The following is a 27760-nucleotide window of genomic DNA, read 5'->3' as shown; positions in this document are numbered from 1 at the left end:
TATTTATAAAAATGTTTATTTGTCCATATGAACATGAAGGGGTTAAGTAGGATAGGCTTATAGAACATTTCTAGTCTCTCTTTATTGTTATTATAACAGTGATGTACACAGCAATTACATGAGTCAGGTAATGAGTACATTTCCTTTTGTACAGTGTCTTCTGTCTCCACCTATGAATTACTTGTATAGTTCAGTTTCATCAGTGTCTAGCGAGCTCCGCTGTTGCTATTTTTTTCACCACTTTTCCCTCGAGTTCTGTACCTAAAGGGTATTATAGTTTTAGGAAATCCCTATCAGATTTTTAGATTAAATAAGAAATACCATGTCCATCTATATATTTGTCTTTTTATATTAATTTTACAAATGTTGATAAGAGCAACATATGAAACTAGATATAACACATAATTTCAGCACAACTAGAAATAGAAGGTAATGTAAAACTACCAATATAATTCAAATATTCAAAGTATTTGTAAGTAGAAAAACAAAAGATCTGTTACAATGATTGAATTCTAGATTTGGGTAGATATAATAAATTTAATTATTTAATCAATTTGCATTTCCCACAAATTTTAAAGGGGTTTGTCATATTAATAATAGAGAAGAGAACATTCAAGACTTCACTTATTAGAACGATATAAGGTTGTCTTAGTCATTATGCTATAAATAATTTTTATCATGTGAGTAACCATCCAAAGGATTTCAACAGCCATTGGTTTTCTATTTAGAATTTTAAGTCAAGCTGAGAGCTAGAACTCAATCTTGTGATCCTTGCTACTCTACAGGATGAAGCAGGAAAATCAGGAATTTCAGGATCACTTTGGACTACAGAGCTAGTCTGTCTCAAAAAAAACAAAAAACAAAAAACAAAAATAGAACAGAGTTTTAGACTAATGATTACAATTAACCTGAACCCCTTAAGGAAGATACTACTTAATCATTTTCAGTTTCTAAACGTTCCCTAAAGCCAAGAACATAGGCATGCAGGCATGATAGGGGACAATGAAAGTTTCATTAACACTCTTTGAATCTTCACAGTAGCAAGCATTCATTCATTCATGTTTACACAAGTTCATTTGTTCTTATAAAACACTGCTTTATGAACCAAAGTTTTGAAGGCTTCTTTTACTTGCTGGTTCCGCAAAGTGTAAATGAAAGGGTTCAACATGGGAGCAATGGAGGTATTGAGAATGGCCACTCCTTTGGTCAGCGAGGCCCTGTCCTTGGCTGAAGGCTTGACATACATGAAGATGCAGCTTCCGTAAGACATGGAGATGACAATCATGTGAGAGGAGCAGGTGGAGAAGGCCTTTTTCCTCTGGTTGGCTGATGGAATTCTCAAAATGGTGCTCATGATGCCTATGTAGGACAGAATCACCAAGGCCAATGTGAACAACAGCGTAATAAAGGCAAAGTAAAAGCCAAGCATCTCTAAAAGCCAGGTATCTGAGCAGGAGAGTTGTAGAATGGGGAAGTAGTCACAGGAGAAGTGATCGATGACATTGGAAGCACAGAAGTCTAATTTGAGGACCATCATGAGGGGTGGAAAAATGGTCAGAAATCCTGCCAGCCAGGAAACACAGACCAGCAAGATGCAGATTTTCTTACTCATGATGGTGGCATAGTGCAGAGGCTTGCAAATGGCAACATAGCGGTCATAAGACATGGCAGTTAGAAGAAAAAATTCAGACACACCCATGGAGATGAAGAAAAACAATTGAGCCAAACAGTTGTTATAAGAAATGGTTTTGACTTTAGTAATGATTGACCCCAGAAATCTAGGCATGGAGACACTGGTGAATATAATTTCCAAGAAGGAGAAATTCTGGAGGAAGAAATACATTGGAGTCTTCAGACGTGAGTCTAGTAGGGTGAGCGTGATGATGGTTAAGTTTCCAGTGACACTTAGTATATAAGTTATAGATAGAAAAATGAAAATGACAACCTGCAGCTTTGGATCATCTGATATGCCCAAGAGTACAAACTCTGTGATTGTAGTATGGTTTCTCATGCTAACATGTTTCTTCCAACAAAACCTATTGGTAAAAAGAAAATTTAAAAAAAGGTTAATTTAAAGGAATTTGACTTTTAAATATTGTTAGTATGACAATGAAATGAAGACATGGGCCTTTTTCTCTATTAGAGATGTTACAACTTGTGTTCTTTCTGATGAAAACAGAAAGCCTATGCACATCCTATGTGGAAATGGAAGTGTGTGCACACAACTGTGTGTGTGGTTGAGTTCTCTCATGTGTGATTTAAAGTAATACCTTTTTCTATAATCACATTTTGCATATGTGCAATATTCCTTCTAATAACAGATTGCTATAACAATATATTCATAATCTGAGATCTTATTTCCTAGTTTCCAAAATTATGCTTTCAGGATTATCTACATTTTAATTTGAATTTACCTAGTTAGAAACTTCACTGGTGGTAATAGATGACCCAATCACAGTTACTAAGCTTAATAGGATTTACTCTAGTTTTAATTTTTGTTTTATTTTTAAAGAGGAAGCTAAACATGTATTTATTTGTATACTCCTTAAGCAGTAGTTGTATAAAGGGGTTTTAATTCAACAAGTCATTTTTTGAATACCATGTGTCTAGATCAATTTTACCCTTTTCATCATCTCTCCCAATTTGTGTGTGTGTGTGTGTCTGTGTGTGTACATACTGTGTGTGTGTGTGTGTGTGTGTGTGTGTACATACTGGAGTTTGAATTCAGGATGTCGCTCTCCAACTTGAGTCTATCTATAGTGTTCTGAAGAGCTTTTCTATCTGTAATGGCCTTGGACTTGAATACTTGAGCTCTTTCCCAAGTAGCTAGTATTACAGAAGTGAGCCATGGTAGCTTGGTGAGACAATTTTCACTCTTAATTTATATGGTAGGGCTGTTCAATGAATGTTGTCTGAAATCATATAAATAAGAGAATAGAATTCTTTGAGTTGCAAACAAGGGTAAAATCCTGAATATATGGGAGAAAAGTGTCTAGACCTAGAGCTAAATGATACAGTTCTACAATAGAATGATGCTTTTATAACATTAGTTAGCTATTTTAATTAAGCATAGGCCTTTGCTCTTTGGATTATTTTACTATTTTAATTAAGAATAGCCTTTTGTCTTTGGATTATTTTAGAGTATCTAAATATTTGAGAATACTTAAGTTTTCCTGAGTACAGAAGGGAATGCAAGGGGACTTGTTTTGATTCTAAAATATAGTCTTGCGGCACTTACTAGGACTAATAAAAACATATAAAAATTTCCATAGAATTCCTTTTTAGAAACTATGACTTGAAACGTAACTGATGACTCATATTTGCCCACTTGTCTCTTCAATGATAGCAATAAACATTTTGTCTCTGATATTATGTATCAATTATATTTGTTGTATTACTTCCTTCTTATGATATGGAAGAAAATAATACAACAATACTCATGAGCTCTTGCCCTTCTAGTAGAACAGCAAATGATCTAAGTATCAAAGCCAGTACTGGACATTTTTCTCTATTTCTCTTTTATTTTTTCTAACTATTTGTATCATTTTTAAGGAATATACATGTCACTCCTATACCATTAAAATGGCAATCAAAGGCTGCGGGGGAGGGGTTACTGTGATGTGAACAATGGCTGAAATGTATTCAAATGTGTAAACATATTCAAATAGTTATAAATAGGTTATTGTGATAATATGAGGGTCTTTACAATTTATTCCAAAGAAATGAATTTGACAATGGGAGATAAAATGCATCATGACAATGAGGCCCTGGGTTCGATTCATCAGCACCACATAAGCAAAAAGAAAAAAAGCCGGAAGTGGCGCTGTGGCTCAAGTGGTAGAGTGCTAGCCTTGAGCTGAAGAGCTGAGGGACAGCACCCAGGCCCAGAGTTCAGGCCCCACGACCGGATCCCCCCCCAAAAAATGCATCATGACAAATATGAAAAACATTTTGATATGTTTGATATTAAATCTAAACTGTAATCCTAAACATATCTTTATCTAAAATACATTTAAAATGAACCCCAGGTGATTTCTCTTTGTAGCTCAGTTCACTCTTACCTCTATTGCAAGAAACCCTGTCATAAATACAGGCTGAATTAAATGTATGATTTCTAGCAACCTCAATTTGAATAAAAATAACTTTCCTTCTATATCCTAAATTTTTTATAGTTATTATAAAGGTGATGTACAGAGGGGTTACAGTTACATAAATCGGATAGAAAGTACCTTTCTTTTTGGACAATTGTGCCCCTTCCCTCATTCTCTCCCAGTTATTCCCTCCCATCTCCATCCACAAGTTTTATAGTTCATTTTCCACATCTAGTGAATACCACTGCTGCATTTGTTTACCCTTTGTCCAAATCCATTTCGGTGCGCCCTTACCCTTCCTAAGACAGATAATTGAACAAATAAGACAAAGGAAAGAAAACAAAAAGCAACAAAAACAAAACCTCTTGTTTCTGTTTCCTGGGGTTCATTTTACAAAATATTAAATATAAATATTTATAAATATAACTGTTATTTTATACGATAAGACACTTAGACATTGGACTTTGCATTTCTATCCGAAGAATATCTTCCTTTGCTCTCACTGTGTGTGAAAGTCTAGAGTCCTATATAACTTTTCCTGTCCCAATGTATTTTAGATTTAGCTTCCATATATGAGAGAAATCACATTTCCTTTGCAGTCTGAAAATGACTTACCATAGTAGTTGAAGAGGTGGGAGAGAAGGGATGATAGGGGGGAAAGAAGGAGGAGGCAACAATGATTGATAAAATATGTACTCATTACCTTACTCATGTAACTGTAACCCCTCCTCTGTACAGTACTGTCACAACAAAAAAATTATTTAAAAAATTAAAACACAGTGTCAACAACTTGATTCTGGAAGCAAATTGCCAGGAAAACTATCTGGAAGATGAAATCTTTCGAAGCTCTCTAAATAAGAGAAAGGTAAATAGATAATAATTTACCTTCTCTGGTTTCTGTTTCAACCTGGGAAAGATTAGGTTGGAGGAAGGAGGCCTGCAAACTGAGAACAACTCAGGAGATGTAATGATGTCATGGTCTATGTTTCTGGAAAGCCAAGCAACATAGAGAGCTAAACGCCAAAGTGTACCTATCAGTGGATACAATTAACCTGTTTTCCCTTTGGCCAAACTTCACTTTCCTAAGTGGACTCAGAGGACAATTTGGAGAAAATTAATTCTCAATTCCTTGGGGGCTAGTGACATCCCAAAGTGAACTATTGTACAGTGGACACTTCCTTGAAGATATCTTACTTACTTTATGCATCTCTACCAGCCAAGGTAGATTGAATGACAAAAATAAGCACTTTAGCATCATTAAATATCTGAAGTGTACTGTAAACTAATTTTAAACTGTTTGATTTTAAAGTTAATAGAAGCCTAAGACTCAGAGAACTAAATGTCATAATAGTCTTTACAGACCTACAAAAGAGGCCTCATACCTCTCTCTACCATCCTTTCTTTTTCTCAAATTCAAAGTAACCAGCATTCAACATTTATGGGATGTTCCACTACGTATTTTTTCTATATGCTTAGCAACAAGTATGACCACATTTACTCATTCAGAGATATTGTTCCATTATGTACTTGATGTAGTTTTTACAAACTTCACAAGCACCACAATTATGCAATTTCCCATGTAAAAATATGTAATTCTAGCTTTCTTTCATGCCAAATATGTAATGGGCATCACTCTTTGTCAAATTGTCTAGAGAATATTCACTATTTTGGAATGATTGCTTAGAATAGCAATTTCACTGTTCTTAAAAATCAGGGTACTATGCTGTTATAATACTCTCCCTTACTTGAAATTTTTATTTTGGTAGTAATGAGGTTAAAACTTGGGGCTTCAAACTTGCTAGAATGACACTGTACTGATCAGCTATTCATCTAGCCTTGATTTTGCTGGTTATTTTTAGGTTAAGGTCTTGGCACACACCTGGGCGATCTGCTTACTTTAGAGTTCACCTAGTTGCTGAGATCATAGACATGCTCCAGCACATCCGGCTTCCCTGCATGAAGATGCAGTCTCATGGATGTTTCTTCCTGGGCAGCACTGGAACTTTGATCCTCTTGACATTAGCCACCCAGGTAGCTAGGATGTAAAGCACAGGAATCATTTGTAGCAAATGCTCATGCATTTCTATTGCATATGTATTCGATTGGTAAGACATGCAAATGAACTTTTGTTAGCTACTTCACCATTTCCCTCCTTTTGAGAAGAGTGATCCCTTTCCAGTGTACCCTACCCCACCCTGAATACTACAAATTATTTAAAAACTTATAAGCATGGAGGCAAATACGGTAATCACATTCATTGAATGGTAAAGGTAAGTATCATAAAGACCATCTCACAATATGTGGGCTTTTAGGTTCACTAGATGCTCTTATTTTACACACCTAAGAATGTATTTGGTCTTTTTTGGTTTTCAGTTTTCCTATCCATAGACATAAGAATAATAGATTTAACTCATAGGATACTGAAAATAGTAAGTGAGATAATTTAAGAATGTGCTTGACAAAGCAGTTAAGGTATGGTAAATATTTAGTATATAAATAGTATATATATTTTTATTTAAAAATTATGTTTTATAACTAATAATTTAAGTGTTTATGTTGAAGCCCATGAATTTCCTAAAGTGCTTACTTTTCATTGGTTTTATTTTATTTTTGAGATATATTTGTGTATATTAATATTTGTATTTTCTTTTTCTATGTTTCATAACATATCTTTGTTATTTAATTATGTGTGTGTGTGCGTGTGTGTGTGTGTGTGTGTGTGTGTGTGTGTGTGTGTGTGTTGGTACTGGGGCTTGAACACAGGGCCTGCGTACTGTCCTGTAGCATTTTTTAAAATATATATTTTTTATTGTAAAAATACTGTTCAGAGGGGTTACAGTTACGAGTAAGGTAATGAGTACATTTCCTATTGAGTATTATTACCTTCTCCTTTGTTTTCCCCCTACCTTCCCTTCTCTCCCTCTCTCCCCAACCCCATCCTCCCCAACCCTCCTCCTTCCCCCTTCCCCCATCCCACTTTCCCTGCCTCCCCTGGCCAAAGTTGTACAGTTCCTTTTCAACATAGTGTCTTGTTCATCTCATTGTTACAATGGGTCAACCTGTATCCCAATTTAAGGATTTTGTTTTTCCCTTCCCCTCCTCAAATTAGAAAAATGTTTCTCCCCCATGCATCTTGTATATATATTTTTGCTTAAGACTTGGGTTGTACCACGTAAGCACAGTTCTACTTCAAGCTTTTTGATAGTTAATTGGAGCTGAGAGTCTCCATTCTATTTTTTCTTCTCTAATTTGGGGAGGGGAAGGGAAAAAAAACAAAATGCTTAAATAGGGATACAGGTTGACCCATTGTAACAATGAGATACACAAGACACTATGTTGAAAAAGGAACTTTACAATTTGTGGGGGAGGGGAGGGAAGAGGGTGGTAGTGGAGGTGGGAGGGAAAGGATGGTGGGGAAAAACAAAGGAGGCAACAATGCTTGATAGGAAATGTACTCATTACCTTGCTCATGTAACTCTAACCCCTCTGTACAGTATTTTTATAATAAAAAATACATATTAAAAAAAAGAGTCTCTATAGTCTTTTCTGCCTGTGCTAGTTTTCTACGGCACTCCTCAGATTTTAGCCTCCTGATAGCTAGGATGACAGGTTTGAGCCACAAACCTACTAGAATCTGATCTTTGACTTTCCCCAAGAATCATCTGTCAACTTCTATGACACATTCCAGGGTTTCTCCACATACATATAAATACTTTCCCAAACCACTTCCAAATGCTTTTGAACCACATCATCAGACACTCCATCTCTAATGAAGACTTCATGCTCAAAGTAGCCAGTGAACTAGCCAGGCAAAGCCTTGAGAAACAACTCCAGAACTCTGACTGGCCATGAGGCAGCGTATAGTGAGCCTTGAGGCAAAGCTCAATTTGTAGAGTGCCTGCTAAGTAAGCAAGTCCACCACGAGATACACTTAAAAAATAGCTCTCTCCTTGCTCTCACAATATATCAGACAAACAATTTCAGGGCACAAAGATTTATTTTGGCTCACAGATGCAGAGTTTGTCTGTCCATCATGGGGAGAAAGGCATGGCAGAGTAGAACAGTGCCTATTATGGTGACCAAAGCAGAGAGAGGGAATGCCTGGGCAAGGCAGCTTTTTTATTTTTTGTCCTGTTAAGCTTTCTAGCTTATGGAATGATGTCTCACATTAAGAGTGGTTCTTCCTTCTTTAATTCTCTCAAAATATGCCTTCACAGAAACACTGGATGTGGGTTCTACCAATCTCCTAGGCACTTCTCAATTCAATCAAGTCAATCATCAAGATTAACCAATTTGTTTTTTATTATTTGTAAATGTATTTCTTTCCTTCCTCCCATTCTCCATTTCTTTGATAAAACTTGGTAGATCAATATTTCATTTGTCAGTGTAATATTTTTAATGGTATTGGGGTTTGTACAGAGTCAGGGAGTTCTGCTTGGTCATTTTGCTTGTGTGGCTGAAATTCTACCACCTGAGTAATGCCTTCTACTCAGTTTTGAACTGGTTAGTTTGGAGATTTGTTCCTAGGACTATTTTTTTGTCATGGTTAGCTTTGAACCTCAATCCTCTGGATTTCTGATTCTGGGTCCTTAGGATTATAAGCATTAAACACCGTTGTCTGGTGTTTTTGCCTCCCTCCCCCCTCTCTCCTTAGCAGTTTTAAGTTTCATGATTTTTTCTCAGTTATTTCCCTATTTACTTCATTGATTCATGTTTAATTTTTCCTCCTCTGCTCCACTTGTTGTTTCTTTATTTAAATTTCTTTAATTTCCTGAAGTGGAAAGAGCTTTTTGAGTTCAATTGTATACATCTAATTTTGTACATAGACAGTGTATGTGTTTGTGTATGCATTGTATGATTTAATTATTCCCTAATACACATATGAAGCTGAAAATTCTACTTAAGGAGTTAGTGCTCATCTCAAATTTTGGTTATATATATATATTTTTTTAATTGTATTTTATTTTATTTGGGAACATACTGTACAGAGGGGCTACAATTACATGGGCAGGATAATGCATACATTTCTTACCAAGCATTGCAGCCTCCTCCTTTGTTTACCCTTCACTTCCCTTCCCCGCCTCCCCCCTCCCCCCACCCAATTTCACCCCCCTCCCCCCACCCAATTATACTCCCCTCCCCCCCCACACCGACATTGTAAAGCTGGTTTTGACATGACATTTTGTACTTCTCATTGTTGCAACAGGTCCACCTGAATCCTTAAACGACTTGTTTGTCCCCATCTCCTCCACATGTTATACTGACATCAAATATAGTGAAAGCGGGGGTTACACTGTGGGGGAGGGACATACAAAGCAACAAAGAAGTAATCTTGTAAATGCGTTAGAAACACATGCATGAAAGAAACGAAAACATTAAAATACATATTTAAGGGTTCATTTTCCTAACATCACATTATCTGACCTTTTCCGCTTGACTCATACCTATACTAGATATTGCAAATAAGGGAAACCATGGGACCTATGCTTCTTTGGGCCTGGCTTACTTCACTTAATATAATTTTTTCCAAACCTTTCCATTTCCTAACAAATGGGGAAATGTCATTCTTTCTGATGGAGGCATAGAATTCCATTGTGTATATATACCACATTTTCTTGATCCATTCATCTACTGAGGGGCATCTGGGTTGGTCCCATATCTTAGCTATGGTAAATAATGCTGCAATAAACATAGTTGTGCTGGTAGCTTTAGTGTGGTCTTGTTTGTAAACATTTGGGTAAATGCCCAAAAGTGGGATTGCTGGATCATAGGGGAGATCTATGTGAAGTCTTTTGAGGAACCTCCATACTGCTTTCCAAAGTGGTTGAACAAGTTTACATTCCCACCAACAATGAAGTAAGGTTCCTTTCTGTCCACATCCCCTCCAGCATCTTTTGTTGTTAGAGTTCTTGACTTTTGCTGTTCTAACTGGAGTGAGGTGATATCTCATTGTTGTTTTGATTTGCATTTCTTTTATGGCTAGGGATGTTGAACATTTCTTCATGTGTCTATTGGCCATCCTTCTTTCTTCTTCAGAGAAGCTTCTCTTTAAGTCTTTCACCCACTTATTTATTGGGCAGTTGTTTCTTTGAGGATTTGTTGTTGGGTGGTTTAATTTTTTGAGTTCCAAGTATATTTTAGATATGAGACCCTTGTCCGTTGTATGGCTAGTAAAGATCTTCTCCCAATCGGTGGGCTTTCTATTGATCTTGCCAGCTATGTCATTTGCCCTGCAGAAGCTCTGCAATCTTATGCAATCCCATTTGTCCAACCTTTCTTTGATTTGTTGTGCTTCCGGGTCTCTATTCAGAAAATTTCGACCTGAGCCAAGGAGACCTAGGGTTTCTCCTATTCCATCCTGTAATGTTTTCAGAGTGTCTGCTTTGAGTTCAAGGTCTTTGATCCATTTGGAGTTGATTCTGGTGCAGGGTGATATATAAGGATCTAGGTTTAGTTTTCTACATGTAGTTAACCAATTTTGCCAGCACCATTTACTGAAGAGGCTGTCTTTCTTCCATTCTATTGTTTTAGCTTCCTTATCGAAGATTAGATGGCTATAGGTCTGTAGGTTCATTTCTGGGTTTTCAATTCTATTCCATTGGTCCTGAGGTCTGTTCTTATGCCAATACCAAGCTGTTTTGATTACTATGGCTTTATAGTAGAGTTTGAAATTTGGTATTGATATTCCTCCAGCAGTGTTCTTTCCGTTGAGGAGCGTTTTTGCTATTCGGGGTCTTTTATTGTTCCATATGAATTTTTGGATTGCCTCCTCTATTTCCTTGAAGAATGAGGGTGGAATTTTGATAGGTATCGCGTTGAATTTGTAGATAGCCTTGGGAAGTATTGCCATTTTCACGATGTTAATCTTGCCAATCCAGGAGCATGGGAGGTTTTGCCATTTTTTAAGTTCTGTGTTGATTTCCTTTTTCAAGATTTTAAAGTTTTCATCATAGAGGTCCTTCACTTCTTTGGTTAAGTTAATTCCTAGGTATTTTATTTTTTGTGGGGCTATTACAAATGGAGTTGCTTTCCTAATTTCAGCCACACTTTTCTCATTGTTGGCATATAGAAAAGCCATTGATTTTTGGGGGTTAATTTTATAACCTGCTACTTTGCCAAAGTTTTGAATCAGCTTGAGTAATTTGGGAGTGGAGTCTATGGGATTCTTTAAATACAAGATCATGTCATCTGCAAAGAGGGAGAGTTTTATTTCTTCTTTCCCTATTTGGATCCCCTTTATGTCTGCATCTTGTCTTATTGCTGTAGCTAGGCATTCTAATACTAGATTGAAGAGAAGTGGAGAGAGTGGGCATCCTTGTCTTGTTCCTGAGTTAAGAGGAAATGGCTTTAGTTTTTCACCATTGAGTATAATGCTGGCTGTAGGTTTGTCATATACAGCCTTTATTGTATTGAGGAATGTTCCATGGATTCCTAATTTTTCCAGAACCTTCATCATAAAGGGGTGTTGGATCTTGTCAAATGCTTTTTCTGCATCTATTGAGATAACCATGTGGTTCTTATTCTTGCTCCTGTTGATGTGGTGAATAATATTAATTGATTTGCGTATATTGAACCAGCTTTGCATCCCTGAAATGAATCCTGTTTGATCATGGTGTATGATTTTTTGGATGAATTGTTGAAGTCGATTGGCCAAAATTTTGTTGAGAAGTTTTGCATCAATGTTCATCAAAGAAATGGGTCTGTAGTTCTCTTTCTTTGATGAGTCCCTGCCTGGTTTTGGGATGAGGGTTATGATGGCTTCATAGAATGTGTTCGGTAGTGAGCTTTCTCTTTCAATTTCATTGAAGAGTTGGAGGAGTATTGGTGTGAGCTCTGCTTTGAAGGCCTTGTAAAATTCCGCTGTAAAACCATCTGGTCCTGGACTTTTCTTAGCTGGGAGGTCTCTTATTGCTGTTTCTATTTCAATGCTTGATATGGGCCTGTTAAGCTGGTTTAACTCATCTTGGTTTAGTTTTGGCATGTCAATATTTGCTAGGAAAAGGTCCATTTCTGTCAAGTTCTCAAACTTATTAGCATAAAGTTTTGAGAAGTATTCCCTTATAATGTTCTGAATCTTGGTTGTTTCCGTGGTGATGTTTCCATTCTCATCTCTGAGTTTATTAATTTGGGTGTGTTCTCTCCTTTTTCTGATAAGGTTTGCTAAGGGTCTGTCAATTTTGTTAAGTTTTTCGAAGAACCAACTCTTTGTTTTGTTGATTCTTTCTATAGTTTTTTTGGATTCTAATTCATTTAATTCTGATTTAATTTTGATTATTTCTTTCTGTCTACTGGATTGGGGTTTATCTTGCTGCTCTTTTTCAAGGAGGTTTAGATGTGTCATTAAATTGTTAGTTTCCGATCTCTCTAATTTGTTGATGTAGGAGCTCAGAGCTATAAACTTGCCTCTGAGTACTGCCTTTGCTGTGTCCCAGAGGAGCTGGTAATTTGTGTGTTCATTTTTGTTGAATAGCATGAACATTTGAATTTCCTTTCTAATCTCTTCCATGACCCACTCATGATTCAGCAGTGTGTTGTTCAGCCTCCATGTGATACTGGACTTTCTTTGGTGGCTTTTGGTGTTGAGATCTAATTTTATTCCCTTGTGGTCAGAGAGAATGCAAGGTATAACTTCAATGTTTCTGAATTTAGACAAGTTTGCTTTGTGGCCTAAATATGGTCTATTTTAGAAAACGTTCCATGTGCTGCTGAGAAGAACGTGTATTCTGTTGCTGCTGGGTGAAATGTTCGGTAAATGTCTGTTAAGTCTAGTTGATCTATGCAGCTGTTTACATCTGCGGTTTCTCTGTTGAGTTTTTGCCGGGTTGATCTATCTAGTGGGGAGAGTGGTGTGTTAAAATCCCCAACAATTAATGTCTTTGGATCTATATGGGATTTGAGGGAAAGTAGTGTTTCTTTGATAAATTTGGGTGCTCCATTGTTTGGCGAATAGATATTTAGAATTGTAATATCCTCCTGAAGGAGAGATCCTTTAATTAGTATGTAGCGACCTTCTTTATCTCTTCTCACGAATTTTAGTTTGAAGTCTATTTTATCTGATATTAGGATTGCAACTCCCGCCTGTTTATGAGGGCCGTTTGCTTGGTAGATTTTGTTCCAGCCTTTAACCTTGAAAATATGTTTGTTTTTACGGGCAAGATGTGACTACTGCAGGCAGCAGATAGAAGGGTCTAGTTTTTTAATCCAACTAGATAGTCTATGTCGCTTAATTGGAGAGTTCAGTCCGTTAACGTTAAGAGATAGGACTGAGAGGTATTTGGGGGTTCCTGCCATGTTATCCACCTTCTTGGGGGCTGCGAAAACTGGGTTCTTCCTAAGGTTCTTGGATTCTCAGTTTGGGTGCAGTTTCTTGGCCTTTGTTGCGTTCTTGTTGGTTTTCTATGTGTAGGACATCTTTAAGAATCTTTTGCAGGGCTGGTTTGGTGGAGATGTATTGTTTCAATTTTTCTTTGCTATGGAAGGTTTTTATTTGGCCTTCAGTTATGAAGGAGAGTTTAGCTGGGTACAGTATTCTTGGTTGATAGTTGTTTGTTTTTAGGGCATGGCATAGGTCATTCCAGGCTCTTCTTGCTTTGATTGTCTCTGCTGAGAAGTCTGAGGTATTTCTAATTGGTTTCCCTTTATAGGTGATTAACCTTTTCTCCTTGACAGCTTTAAGGATCTTTTCCTTGGTCTGGGTTGATCCTGTGTGGATTATAATGTGACGGTGGGATGTCCTATTCTGGTCTGGTCTATTTGGGGTTCTAAAAGCTTCTTGTATCTGAATAGGCCTATCTTTTTGTATGTTTGGGAAGTTCTCTGCTAGGATCCTGTTAAACAAATTTCCTAGACCATTAACTTCTGTTTCTAGGTGCTCCTCTACACCCATTATCCTTAGATTGGGCCTTCTGATGGTGTCTTCCAGGTGTTGGATAGACCTATCATATTTCTTGGACTTGTCTTGGATGGTTGTATGTTCTTTCTCTATAATATCTAGGCTGTCTTCAATCCCTGAGATTCGATCTTCTGCATGGTCTAACCTGCTGTCAAGACTCTCTACTTTGTTTTTTATCTCTTTTCCTTCTAATTGGTCAGCTTTGATGGCTTCAAGTTCTTTGTTGAAGCTCTGTTTTAGGTCTTGTATGAATTTCTTTACTTCCTTAATTTGGTGTTCAGTGTTTGTTCTCAGATCACTTAGTTGATTGGTTATGGTTTCTTTGGACTCCCATTCCTTCTGTTGGGTTCCATTCAGCATTCCCTTTGTGGTCTCCCTGACTTCCTTCAGCTCTTTGTTAATGGATTCCATGAATGCCTTTAGTGATCTTTGTGTATTCTCTACCTGGTCTCTTAATTCGTGAATTACTCTTTGATTAGTTTCCTCCCTTCTGTGGGAATCCTGCAGTTCTCTTTGAGTGTTCTCTGCCTGCTCACGCCATTCCTCCCTTTCTCTTTGAGTATTCTCAAGTTGTTCACGCAAATCCTGTATCAGTTTTTGAGAAGCTTCCTCACGCTTATGATATTCCTGTATAAACTTCTGGGATGCCTCCTCTCTCTCCCTATCACGCTCATACAGAGTCCTTTGTACATTGTCAAACTTCTCATTTATCATGTTTGCTATTAGTGTTTGTAGAGCTATTTGGGAACTCTCCTCCAGATTATTCTTTATCTGTTCTAATCCCTGATTATCAAGGTTGGGAATTGAGATACCCGAATTTGCCATTTTTCTTGTGTTTTTCCGGCTTAGTCGGCCCATTTGAGATAAAGATTGCACCAGTTTTGTGCTAGAACACTATCTTAAGGCAACCATCAACCAAAGTTTGCATTTGTACAGTCAATAGTCTACAGATACAATCTAGTTCAACAGATACATCTATTCAACATCAAACGACTATATGTTAAAGGACTTCGAACCGCAGAAAAGAATTTGGAAAACCAGAAATTATTAGGATTAGGGAGAGATGTGGGTAAAAAATAGGAATAGATTGGTGTGGGGAGGCACAGGGAGAGTTAACTATGTCCTAATCACAATGAAGGAAATGAGTTGGGTAGGATGCAAGTAGAGAGAGAGAGCAAAAGAAGAGACGGAAAGGGGAATAAAGAGAGACCAGAAAAAGAATAGAAACATAAAAATTAATGTTATTATAGAGGTTAAAAGACCGTCTATTTAGAGAGGAATGTGAATATGTTCAGAGAAGGGGAGGGACATAGAGGAGATGTGAAAAGCTTTAAGGATGGGAACGGGAGAAGAAAAGATCAGAAGTTCAGTAGAGCTAGATAAAAAACAAAAAGATAATTAAGAAAGAAAGAAAAAGAGAAAGAAGACAAGAAAAGAAAGGAAAACTCTCATTCACGTATTCCTAAAATAAAAATTATAAGATGAGAAAAAAAAAGTTACTGGAAAACAATTATTTTTTCAGAAGAGGCAAAAATTAAAGATTAATAAAAGTTTTAGAAGGGAAAAAATTTATATATATATATATATATATATATATATATATATATATATATATATATAAGGTAACAAAAAACAAAAAACAAGCAAAAAAAAAAAGAAAAGAAGAAGAAGAAGAAGAAAAAAAAAGTCTTTTGATTTTTTTTTTTTGGGGGGGGGGAGGAGTGGGAAGAATCCTGTATCTCCCTTTAGTCTGCAACCAGTATCTTGTTGGAGTCTCTGGTCAGCTTTAGGTCCTGTGGCTTGATTGGTTTCTTAAGTCGGTTGGTTGGAAGAGGCAGAAAAATGCTCTGCTTTACCCAAGATTTTGAGATCCCCCTCCCAGGTTAGTTTTCTGGGAGGGTGGTCTGCTTTGAGAGTCACAAAAGAGGGGGATGTGGTGATGAGGCTAGGTTCTGGGTAGAGTTGAGGCCTTTCAACAAACAGTAGCTTTTCCCTGGGGCTATTTTGTGATAAAGCTCACAGCGCCCAGCCTGGAGCCATTCTCAGGGTTTCTGTTTTTCAATTGATTGTGGTGGCTGCTAGAGGGAGGGGCAGCCTCTGGCTCTGGTTACCCAGTGAGGGAAGGCACTCCGATGGCTGGCTCCTGAGCTGGGTGACTTTTCCCTGGATGGAGCTGAGTCTGGCAGGTCACTTCGCCGTTAAGTTCTTGTGACCTGCTAAATGACTCATTTTATTCCAAGGCCTGTGCTGGAGCTAGCAGCTCCTCCGAGCTTTGTCGGTATCCAAGATGGAGATCACCGGTGCTGGGGGGGGAGGGATGGCCTTCCCTCCTCTGCTCCCTGAGGAGTGAGGATGTCGGGCTTGTACTCACGCCGAGTCTTGGATCCTGGGTCGTCTCTGGTCTGCAAACAGCAGGATGAAGATGTTCGCTCCTTGTCGGTTCTTGTTGGTGTTGAGTAGAATCCGCTCATCCGCTGCGTCTGGCTCCTTTGTCCCCGACTCTCTGTGTCTCAGGTATGACTCCGCGGTTGCCGCCGCGGCCCTGCCGCCGGAGCGGCAGCTGGTGCGTTTCCTTGGCTTCCCCTCTCTTGTCTAACTCTCTGTCCTGTGATGACACACTTGGTGTGATTCTCTGGCTCAGGACTGTTCACTGGAACTCTAAAACTCCTTTCTATGCGAGAGCTTGTTCAGATTCCAGCTTCTCCTCCGCCATCTTCCCGGAACTCTCTGGTTATATTTTTATATTATTTAATTACATGCTATCTGAAGTTTTCCAAGGACAAGGAAGAAAAGTAAGACAGGTTAGGAGGAGTTTGTATAATTTTTCTTAATAAATTTTATATTGTGAAAATACCATACTGAGGGGTTACAATTACATGAGTAAGGTAATGAGTACATTTCTTTTTTTTTTTTATGGGTCCGGGATTGGGGCCTGAACTCTGGGCCTAGGCGCTGTCCCTCAGCTCTTCAGCTCAAGGCTAGCACTCTACCACTTGAGCCACAGCGCCACTTCCGGCCTTTTTTCTTTTTGCTTATGTGGTGCTGGGGAATCGAACCCAGGGCCTCAGGCATGCAAGGCAAGCGCTCTACCACTGAGCCACCTTCCCAGCCCCAATGAGTACATTTCTTATCAAGCATTGTTGCCTCCTCCTTTGTTTCCCCTTACCATCCTTGCACTCCCATACTCCCCCCCCCAAGTTCTAAAGCTCATTTTTCAACATAGCTTCTCATATATTTCATTGTTGCAATGGGTCCACCTCTATCCCTATTTAAACAATTTGTTTTTTCCATTCCCCTCCCCAAATTTTACCAACATCAAATACAGTGAAAACAGGTGTTATACTGTGGGAGAGGGAAATACATAAAGGAGCATATTGTCAGAAAAATAGGTCCCAAAGAATTCATAATTGCCCTCTGTTTTTACCATTAAAAATATTTAAAAAAAATAGCTGGGTGCTGGTGGCTCACCTCTGTAATCTAGCTACTCATGGGGCTAAAATCTGAGGATTGTGGTTCAAACCAGCCTCTTTGTGGACAATGCCGCACAATCAGGTAATCTAACTTTTTATTTCTCTTTTCCATTGTTGTTCTTTATATGTAAGCCTAAAAAACCTTTACTAGAAGGTGTTGTCCCTGTAAAGAAGAATTAAAGGATCACTGTAATTATCCCCTGGCTTTACATGTCTTTTAGAGGTGAAAACGGCATACAACTCCATCAAAATTCTAACTCTGACACTGTTTTATCCTCCATTAAGTTGTTCTCTCTACTTTCTCCCATAGGCTTGGCAAGAAAGAAGATGTTCATAAGCAACCGAAGAATGAGAAACCATACAGGAATAACAGAATTTATCCTCCTGGGATTGCCAGATGATCCAAAGCTCCAGGTCATAATCTTTGTCTTTCTCTTCATCTCTTTTCTTCCTCCTTTTAAACAAACAAACAAACAAACAAACAATACTCCCCAGCGCTGAGCATGCTATCCATGTGACTTACCACTGAGCTATAAACTCAGCCTTAGAACTTGTGCTTATGGGGGGATGTGTCTAGAGACCCCTTGAGACTTGGGATGATGAGTTAGCTAAAGTATCACTATCATATGTCCTCAACACATTTCCATGCTATAATTCTCACTAGTAAGGGCCATATACATGGAGCTGAATCTATTGAAATATAGCCTTGAATCTATTGAAATATAGCCTCGATCTTATTTGTCTGGGAAAAATAGTTTATTATAAGAGACTTGAAGTCATCCTCAGTTTTAGTTCAGATTTACTTCATACCATCTATATTTGGCTCTCATTTTTTCAATTTCCAAATACATCTGTGTTCTCTGTGTTCTGCCTGCTGGAAGTGTGTGTGTGTGTGTGTGTGTGTGTGTGTGTGTGTGTGTGTGTGAGAGAGAGAGAGAGAGAGAGAGAGAGAGAGAGAGAGAGAGAGAGAGAGAGAGAGAGAGAGAGAGAGAGAGGCAGGCAGCAGGGCCTCCTAAGCAGCTATGGATTATAAGCTTGAGCCTTTGTGCTTTATCTTCTTCTCAGTTTTACTAATTATATTTCAAGTTCTCAGCAGTGAACTATGCTTATTGATTAATGAAGCAGACAGCACAGAATATGTCCATTAATGCAGAAAACTGTTTTGAACAGACATGGTAGCTTGTCCATTTTTTACTCTTAGAGAATTAACTAAGCACATTTCTGAAGTTGGGCACCATGCTGCCCTCACTAAATTTTTTTCTTTTTCTTTTTCTTTTTCTTTTTTGTTGGTTGTGGGGGCTGAACTCTGGGTCTGGGCACTGTCCCTCAGCTCTTCAGCTCAAGGCTTGCCCTCTACCACTCGAGCCACAGCACCACTTCTGTTTTTTTTTTTTTAAATTTTATTTTATTTCATTTGTGAACATACTGTACAGAGGAGTTACAATTACATGGGCAGGATAATGCGTACATTTCTTACCAAGCATTGCAGCCTCCTCCTTTGTTTACCCTTCACATCCCTTCCCAGCCTCCCCCCCCCCCAATCCCAATCCTTTTCCTTCCCCCCCTTCCCCCCCCCCACACCGACGTTGTAAAGCTCGTTTTGGACATGACAACTTGTACTTCTCATTGTTGCAACAGGTCCACCTGTATCCTTAAACAACTGGTTTTTCCCCATCTCCTCCACAAGTTATACTGACATCAAATATAGTGAAAGAAGGGGTTATACTGTGAGGGAGGGACATACAAAGTAACAAAGAGATAATCTTATAAATGTGTTAGAAACACATGCATGAAAGAAAAAACATTAAAATACATATCTAAGGGTTCATTTTCCTGACATCACATTATCTGACCTTTTCCACTTGACTCATACATATACTAGATATTGCAAATAAGGGAAACCATGGGACCTATGTTTCTTTGGGCCTGGCTTACTTCACTTACTATAATTTTTTCCAAGTTTTTCCATTTCCTAACAAATGGGGCAATGTCATTCTTTCTGATGGAGGCATAGAATTCCATTGTGTATATATACCACATTTTCTTGATCCATTCATCTACTGAGGGACATCTGGGTTGGTTCCATATCTTAGCTGCGCTCCCCTGCTAGAACCTCCAAACAAGCTCTCAAGGTCCACTTCTGGGTTTTTCTACTTATGTGGTACTGAGGAATGGAATCCAGGGCCTCATGCATGCAAGGCAAGCACTCTACCACTGAGCCACCTTCCCAGCCTGCCTTCGCTGATTATCATATGATATGTCCTTTGCAATTACTTGTATTCCTGTGTGTTTATTTCCATTAAAATGCTTTCCAAACATTGACACTCCATAACTACTTAGTGTTTTTGTGTGATGCCAGGTAATAGATATGGCAACACCAAATGTGGTTGTGATATATTACTCTTTTTTACATAATACCTTCTGAATTACAGATCAAATTTCATTATGATATTTTTAAGTGTATCATGGTACTTGGACTTTCCACTTCCAGCTTTTTGCTGGTTAACTGGTGATAAGAGTCTCAAAGCTGTGTCTGCCCGGGCTGACTTGAAATTATGATCTCCAAGTCTGAGTTTCCTGAATAGTATTACCACCTGGTGTTGTTTTGTTTTTGTATTAAAATATTTTTCATTTTATTGTAATGACGCTGTATAGAGGGGTTACTGTTACATGAGTAAGGTAATAAGTACATTTCTTGTTGAGCATTATTACTCTCTCCTTTGTTTTTCTTCTATTTTCCCTTCCCTCCCCCACCTCCTCCACTTCTCCTCCCCACCCCTGAAATTGAAAAATTCATTTCCAACATAGTGTCTTGTGAGTCTCATTGTTGCAATGGATTATCAATTATAATCTCTTTGTACAACCACTTAATAATTTAAAAGAAGAATTAAAAAACGATTTTTGGATCTATGTTCATGAAAGATGTTGGATGCTAGTTTCCTCCTCTTTCTTTTGTGGGTGGGCTCATACTTGGATTTGAACTCAGAGTCTCCATTTGCCAAGCAGACACTACCATGTGAGATATGTCCTGAGTCCTTTTGCTCTTGTGATTTTTCTAAGAGTCTCTCTGTCTCTCTGTCTCTGTCTCTGTCTCTGTCTGTCTGTCTGACTGTCTGTCTGTCTGTCTGTCTGTCTGTCTGTCTGTCTGTCTCTCTCTCTTGCCTAGTTCAAACTGAGCCATGATTCTCCTAATTATGCTTCCTGAGTAGCTTAGGGGAGAGGCACATACCAACACAGCTCCAAGTTTTTTATTGGTTGAGATCTCATGAACAGTTTTCCCAGGCTAACTTCAAGTCCCAATCCTCCTGGGGTAGCTAGAATTACAAGTATGAATGACTGTGACCAGCAACTTTTCTCCTCTTTAAAATAACATTTCTGCTTTCAAGTTCAGGTAATGCTAGTGTCACAAAATAAGAAAGCAAATATTCTCTCACTGATTCATGGAAGACTAGAGAGGTATAGATTGCCTTTGATTTCATAAAATGTTATGATGTGTGTCCAGCTATTCCCTTCCCCTAACCATTCAACTGTGGAACCATTGATCAGACTTGTCTCTAGAGGTTAGGTGTTCCTAGAAAGTTTTGTAAATGGAAACCTGCATTATATTTGCTATTGAGAAGCCATTTTGGATCTGTCTCTTTCAGTTAGTTTTGATTTTTAAGGTCTGATCATGTTTTAGATGGTTAGTAATTCATTCTATTCCAATCTTGGAATTTTCTATTGATGCCTCAGACTTGCTGTTAAATGTTTTATTGATTTTTTAAAATCACTAACAATACTCCTTTGGGAGACTTTCTCTTTAGTTTTAATGTAAAGTAGACTATAGTGATCTTTCTATTGCCAATAATTAGTATGTTTGTAATGATGATCCCAAGAGAAGAGTTTGTTTTTATTCCAGTAGATTCCCTTGAGTTCATAACAAGTACAAATGCTGCCAGAATTGAAGAATTTTTTGTGGCTACAGGGCAACTCATTCGTAGAAGACATGTGTATGTTTCAGCAATGATTTTATATTTCATTTTTAACATTTACTTTCATTTTAAAGAACATGCATGATGTTCCTTATATTTTGGGTTTGAGGTTTTGAATATCAGCCATCTGAGTTTTAAGAACATTTCACAATGTTCATCATTTCTGTAATGGGAGACTGGAACATAATATAATCATTGATAGAAAGTCCCAAACGTACATAATAGATATGAATTTATACTATAGGAAGTGAAAATTCACTACAGAGAATGTGGAAATACACATTACTTCTCCCTACAAAAATTAGTAATAGATTTACTAATAAATAATAAGTTTAATAAAGCAAGTAAATCTAATTATATTACTATACATCTCTTTCAAGCATAGAGAAGAATGAATGAAGATCAAGAAGGTAAGCCCAATAAAAAATTTTAACTTAACTTTGAAATCAGAAACTAAGACAAATGTGTAGTAAGCCTAATTCTTGGATATACTGTGTTTAAGTCCTGGTCTAGGATAATAAATAAAAACACATGTTTTAGAATTGTATGTCCAAGAAATTAGAACAGAACAAACATGAGTTTTAGAGATAACATGGATAATAATACACATTTGTATGATCAAAGCTTGTGCGACTTAAAAGCTGAAGCCTATGTGTCATCAGTGTTCATCAAAAACATTAAAATATTTACTAATCTCTAGTTTGGAAAATGATGTTATGCATGTAAAGTATCAAGTTTATTTCCAAATCTGCATATAAAAGTAATCAATGGAAAGGAATATGATATTCATATGACAAAAGGGAAAGAATAAAGATAATGAAGTGAGTGCTTTAAGATTGTCTTTTTGTCAGTTGTGGGGCTTGCACTCTGGGCCTGGGTGCTGTCCCTCAGCTCTTCAGCTCAAGGATAGCACTCTACCACTTGATCCACAGCACCACTTCTGGTTTTATGGTGGTTTATTGGAGGTAAGAGTCTCACAGACTTTCCTGCCCAGGCTGGCTTTGAATTGCAATTCTCAGATCTCATCCTCCTGAGTAGCTAGGATTACAGGCAGGAGCCACCAGCCCCTGGCCTGCTTTAAGAAACTTTAAATTTCACAAAATGCACATAATAAAGTAGATGCATACATGTAGTGCAATAGGAGGATAGCAGTATGCAAGATGAATTCTCATAAGTAAAAAAGTGAGAAAATAATATTCTCTCTGGGATATTCAATAGTATTGTAAAGAAAAGTAGGAAGGAAACAGAAGCATGACCACAGAGCATTAGCCTAGAAAGCATAAGGTTTTGAGTTCAATTTCCAGTAAAGAAAAAAAATCAGATGGAAGTAAGAAAACATTTCCAAATGACACAGATACATGAAAGCATACATTTCAGAAATGTTAACTGAAAAGAAGACATGATTTTTTTTTTTAGTAAAAGGTATAATTCATTTGACTTGGTAAAATTTATTTTAGCTATCCTAATACTTACTCTAAAGAAACAAAGATAATTAGCATAATTTGGTAGAGGGATAATAAAAGCAATAGGGAGTAAATTATAAGTAATTAATAGGATAGTATTTAACATACCTATAACTTATAGGTAAGAAGATATTTATATTTGGAAGATTCAGGACCAATTAGCTATGAACTATATATATTTCAAGTCCAGGGAAAATTTTTCCAGGTGTTAATTAGGAGTCATCTGAAAAAAGCATTTGCTGATGAGTAAGTCTGAGAATAGATCTCCTTTTTACCTTAGTGTGTATATATATCCTAATGCAATAACATATTTTAAATTTTCTTCTTTCCTTATGTACACTTAAGAAGGCATACAAAAGAGAAATGCAGAACCAATCAATGGCATTAGATTTCATCCTCGTAGGACTGACAGATGACCCACAGTTGCAAATTGTGATCTTTCTGTTTCTGTTTCTGAACTACACATTGAGTCTGATGGGGAACCTGTCCATTATCCTTCTCACTCTGCTGGATTCTCGCCTGAAGACGCCAATGTACTTCTTTCTCCGTAATTTCTCCTTTTTGGAAATCATATTCACGACAGTGTGCATCCCGAGATTCTTGACGATGATTGTGACTGGAGACAAAACCATTTCTTACAATAACTGTGCAGCTCAGTTATTCTTTATCCTTCTGCTTGGAGTTACTGAGTTTTACCTCCTGGCGGCCATGTCCTATGACCGCTATGTCGCGATCTGCAAACCCCTGCATTACCTGGTCATCATGAATAAGAAAGTGTGCTACCAACTTGTGCTCAGCTCTTGGGTAACTGGGTTCTTGATCATCTTCCCTCCTTTGGCTATGGGACTCAAGCTGGATTTTTGTGCTTCAAGGGTAATTGATCACTTTATGTGTGAAACCTCTCCTATTTTGCAGATCTCTTGCACAGATACACATGTCCTAGAAATGATGTCCCTTGTTTTAGCTGTGGTGACCCTTGCGATCACATTAGTCTTAGTGATTCTCTCTTACATTTGCATCATTAAGACTATTCTGAAGTTCCCTTCTGCCCAGCAAAGGACCAAAGCTTTCTCCACCTGCACTTCCCATATGATTGTTGTCTCATTGACATATGGTAGCTGTATCTTTATGTATATTAAACCATCTGCAAAAGAACGAGTGACTGTATCCAAAGGTGTAGCTTTGTTGTATACATCAGTTGCCCCTTTACTAAACCCTTTCATTTATACTCTAAGAAACCAGCAGGTGAAGGAAGTTTTCTTGGGTCTGTTAAAAAAGATTATTTTTACAAAAAAATTTAACATTATGCTATGAATTTTAAACTTATTAAGTCCTGAAAATCCATTTCACACATTTATTTTTTTAAATACGTTTTTTATTGTGAAAATACTGTATAGAGGAGTTACAATCACATGAGCAAGGTAATGAGTCCATTTCTTATCAAACATTGTTGCCTCCTCCTTTATTTTTCCCCTACCATCCCTTCCCTCTCATCTCCACAACTACATTACCCATGCTCCCCCGCCTAAATTGTAAAGTTCGTATTTTGACATAGCGCCTTGTAAATCTCATTGTTGCAATGGGTCAACCTGTATCCCTATTTAAACAATCTTTTTTCTACCTCACAAGTTATATAGATCTTGAACAATATTGCTTTCTGATGAAGCATTTTGTTCTAGTAAAATAACCTCTTTCAGTGTGTGTGTGTGTGTGTGTGTGTGTGTGTGTGTGTGTGTGTGTGTGTGTGTGTGTGTGTGTGTGTGTGTGTGTGTCCTGGGACTTGAACTCAGGCCTAGTATGTTCCCTGAACTATTTTCTCAAGGCTAGCTCTCTAGTACTTGAGCTCCAGCTGTACTTCAGCTTTTTGGTAGTTAATTGGAGATAAGCATCTGACTGACTTTCCTAACCTGGTCTGGCTCTGAATTACAATTCTCAGATCTCAGCCTCCTAAATAGTTAGGATTATAAGTATGAGCCATTGCACCCAAATTCTTTCAGGGCTGTTTTCTTAAATCCAAATTTTAACTAGTATTTCTTTAGTGTGCATTTTCAGAACGCATGGCTTTGAATAAAACATGATTTGTGTAAGTTTAATTGGATACACATAATTTCTTAATTCAGCATGAATTTATTGTACATCTGTCTTACTCTAGACATTCCAATAGTCTCAATACTCAATTTTACGGAGATTTTATTGCCTAAAAGAGACAAACATGGAAATCAAATCCTATTATGCAGGATAGAATTAGTGTCATACAAAGGTATACACAAATAATTATGAGTCAGATAAGATGACTTCTGTGGAGCTTCAAAGATTAGAGAAGTCTTTCTGCAGAATGCAATAAGTATGTTAGGACTAGATATCTTTACAAACAAAAAAAATAAAATAGAAGTATGTGAAAATTAGTCAGGAGTGTTAGATAGCTGCATGCATTTGGAGAATAAGCCTAACAAGTGGTTAGAAAAGGATCTTGAGCTGTGTGCAGTAAAAGCTTTGGTTATAGACTATGCAAACTGCTTCTCTGTCTGTAACACAGGAAAATTTAACCCATCCCTCTGGTATACTTGATTGGGACTTTCTACAACGCAGTAAAAGATAATACTTAAATTTCTGAAGAATCAAGAGAATGGGACAATATTTAATGTGGTGATTTCTGGTAGGAGCAATATTGAGTCTGGAGAGGTGGAAGTATCAAAACAATAATGGATCAAACCACCAAGGATCTTATTAGTGGACTATTTTTAAGTTAAATCTACTAATTATAAAATGTATTTTTGTAGCCAGGCATGGGTGCCTCATACCTGTAATCCTAGAAACTCAAAAGGCTGAGATCTGAGGATCAGTTTGAAACCAGTCTAGGAAGGAAAGTCCGTGAGAATCTTATCTCTAATTAACCACAAAGAAGCTGGAAGTGGAGCTGTGGCTCCAGTGGTAGAGTGCTGGCCTTAAGCAAAAAAGCTCAGGGACAACACTGAGGTCCTTAGTTCAAGCCCTACTACCAGCAAATATATAAAAACAGTATTATTGTAAAAATCATCTTGATAATTCTATATTCAAATTAGGGTTTTAAAATTGTTACATTGGGAACATGATATACAATATTGAGAGACACATTGTATAGTAATGAAATCAGGGGAAGAATGGACCATGAACTTACACATTTACTTCTTTCTATTTGCTGTTGCAAACCATTCTTAGATTTGGGCATTATATTTATACTTAATATCTGTTTCATGTCATTTTGAGATGAGAATCTCTACTTGACAATTACAGCTAGAGAAATCATGGAAAGTTTATGTAAGAAAAGACTTCAATATTTATGTGTTTTATCTTAGAGAAATCATTCTTGGAGATAATATTGACTATTGGCTACCATATAATTAAGGATATTAATGATGTGTCATTGTTTGAAATATAAATTTGGAAGCTTCGTATATAAATGGAACAGCAGGTTGACAGTAATGGTAATCCAGGCAGGGATAATTAGAAGAAACTAAAGATTTAATTAAACTCTTAGACTGTGAAGATTGGGTTGAAGTCATGTTTAATTCACCATTCTCATTCCCAGCATACATATTTTAAGTGGGTTTGAAGAAGTGATTTGTAAGCATCACATAAATATTTTCAGGAACACAGAAATCACCTAAGTGAGTAAAATTACCAGAGAAGTAGACTACACAGTCCTAAGAAAGTCCCTGCATGAACAAGAATGGAACAAGATATAGACAGTTTAGAATGCCTTATAGTTATTTTCTGCTACATTTTGGGTTTAACTTAGGTTCTAATTAATCATCACTTAGACCATAGGGAAATACTAGGACTTTGTGTTTTTACCTCAGTCTCCCACTTTTCCTTACAGGTCATCCCCACTTTTCTTAACATCATAGTTTCCTGGGGTTCTGGCTTACTGTAATAAACATGTAGGGATGTGATAGTTCAATAGTATTTGTCTGATCTGTAGGGATGATTATTTTGAGCAAATATGAGTTCAGGAATCATATTACAAGGTTTTAGTCATAACTACAAATTAAAGTTAATTGAATTAGAGTGTTTTAACTAATTTTAACTATTTTAACTAATACAAATATCAAATACAAATAATAATAACATAATACAAACAAATATCAGATACAAATATCAAACCTTACTGCCCTTCACTACCATCCATTATATTTGAAATTTCTCTAAGAAAATTCGTATTGTTTTTGCCATCTGCATATGAATGAATGTTCTCATATTTTAGGCTTTGGGAATTTCCCACCAAAGTTTGCTTCCTAGTTAAATAGATTAAGAGAATGGTAATCTCATGTCCTTAGAGCAGTTTACCCCTTATTACACACTTTCCATGATACTTCCCAGGGCTGCATATATAATGTGAACATAGAAATTCATGAAATTCAAATCATTTGTTCTATTTACTTCATTCATTTTGCTGAGGTATTCAGAATTTTTTTGGATTTTTTTGCTATGAGGAGTTACGATTACCTGGTTATTTTTCACTTGAATTAAGATAATTTGTGAGTAACAAATTTCCTACAAATTTAAATTTGATTTCCGTCAAGGATACTCTTGGCAGATGAGCAGATTAGCTCAATAGCTGTGTATGTATGACCATATAAGATGATGCTAAGCAAAATGAACTCAAAGACATGGACATAGGAGATTTTTCTTTGTTGTTGTTTTTAATGTGCTATGTGATTTCTTGTTTCTTTTGTATGTTCTTCCTCCCTATGGTATATCCTGTTGTCATTGTATTTGATTTTGGTACCCTGAACAAGAACAAGGGGGGAACCAATGCAACAGCGATATTCACAAGACAACATGTTGGAAATGATCTATATAACTTGGGGCTGGGAGGATTGGGATGGCTAGG

The 27760-nt window shown here is 37.2% G+C and overlaps 2 protein-coding genes across 2 annotated transcripts; one reads left to right on the top strand and one right to left on the bottom strand.

Annotated features, from left to right (window-relative positions):
• Nucleotides 1-1072: 1072 nt before the first annotated feature.
• LOC138837402 (olfactory receptor 6C3-like) lies at nt 1073-2011 on the bottom strand. Its single transcript, XM_070036171.1, has one exon. The coding sequence runs from the start codon at nt 2009-2011 to the stop codon at nt 1073-1075; it is 939 nt and encodes a 312-aa protein (XP_069892272.1).
• A 21236-nt stretch (nt 2012-23247) lies between these two features.
• On the top strand, nt 23248-24201 carry LOC138838255 (olfactory receptor 6C6). The gene has a single exon (XM_070037560.1). The coding sequence runs from the start codon at nt 23251-23253 to the stop codon at nt 24199-24201; it is 951 nt and encodes a 316-aa protein (XP_069893661.1). The 5' UTR covers nt 23248-23250.
• Nucleotides 24202-27760: the final 3559 nt, after the last annotated feature.

Source organism: Dipodomys merriami, unplaced genomic scaffold (assembly GCF_024711535.1).
Source record: "Dipodomys merriami isolate MVZ:Mamm:240054 unplaced genomic scaffold, mDipMer1.0.p SCAF_10, whole genome shotgun sequence".
NCBI lineage: Eukaryota > Metazoa > Chordata > Mammalia > Rodentia > Heteromyidae > Dipodomys > Dipodomys merriami.
Note: the sequence above shows the minus strand (reverse complement) of the source record. Positions and strands in the feature narration are given on the sequence as shown.

What these genes read in the sequence shown, in the direction of transcription:
- LOC138837402 (XM_070036171.1), bottom strand. Translation starts at nt 2,011, where the DNA reads ATGAGAAACCATACTACAATCACAGAGTTTGTACTCTTGGGCATATCA.
- LOC138838255 (XM_070037560.1), top strand. Translation starts at nt 23,251, where the DNA reads ATGCAGAACCAATCAATGGCATTAGATTTCATCCTCGTAGGACTGACA.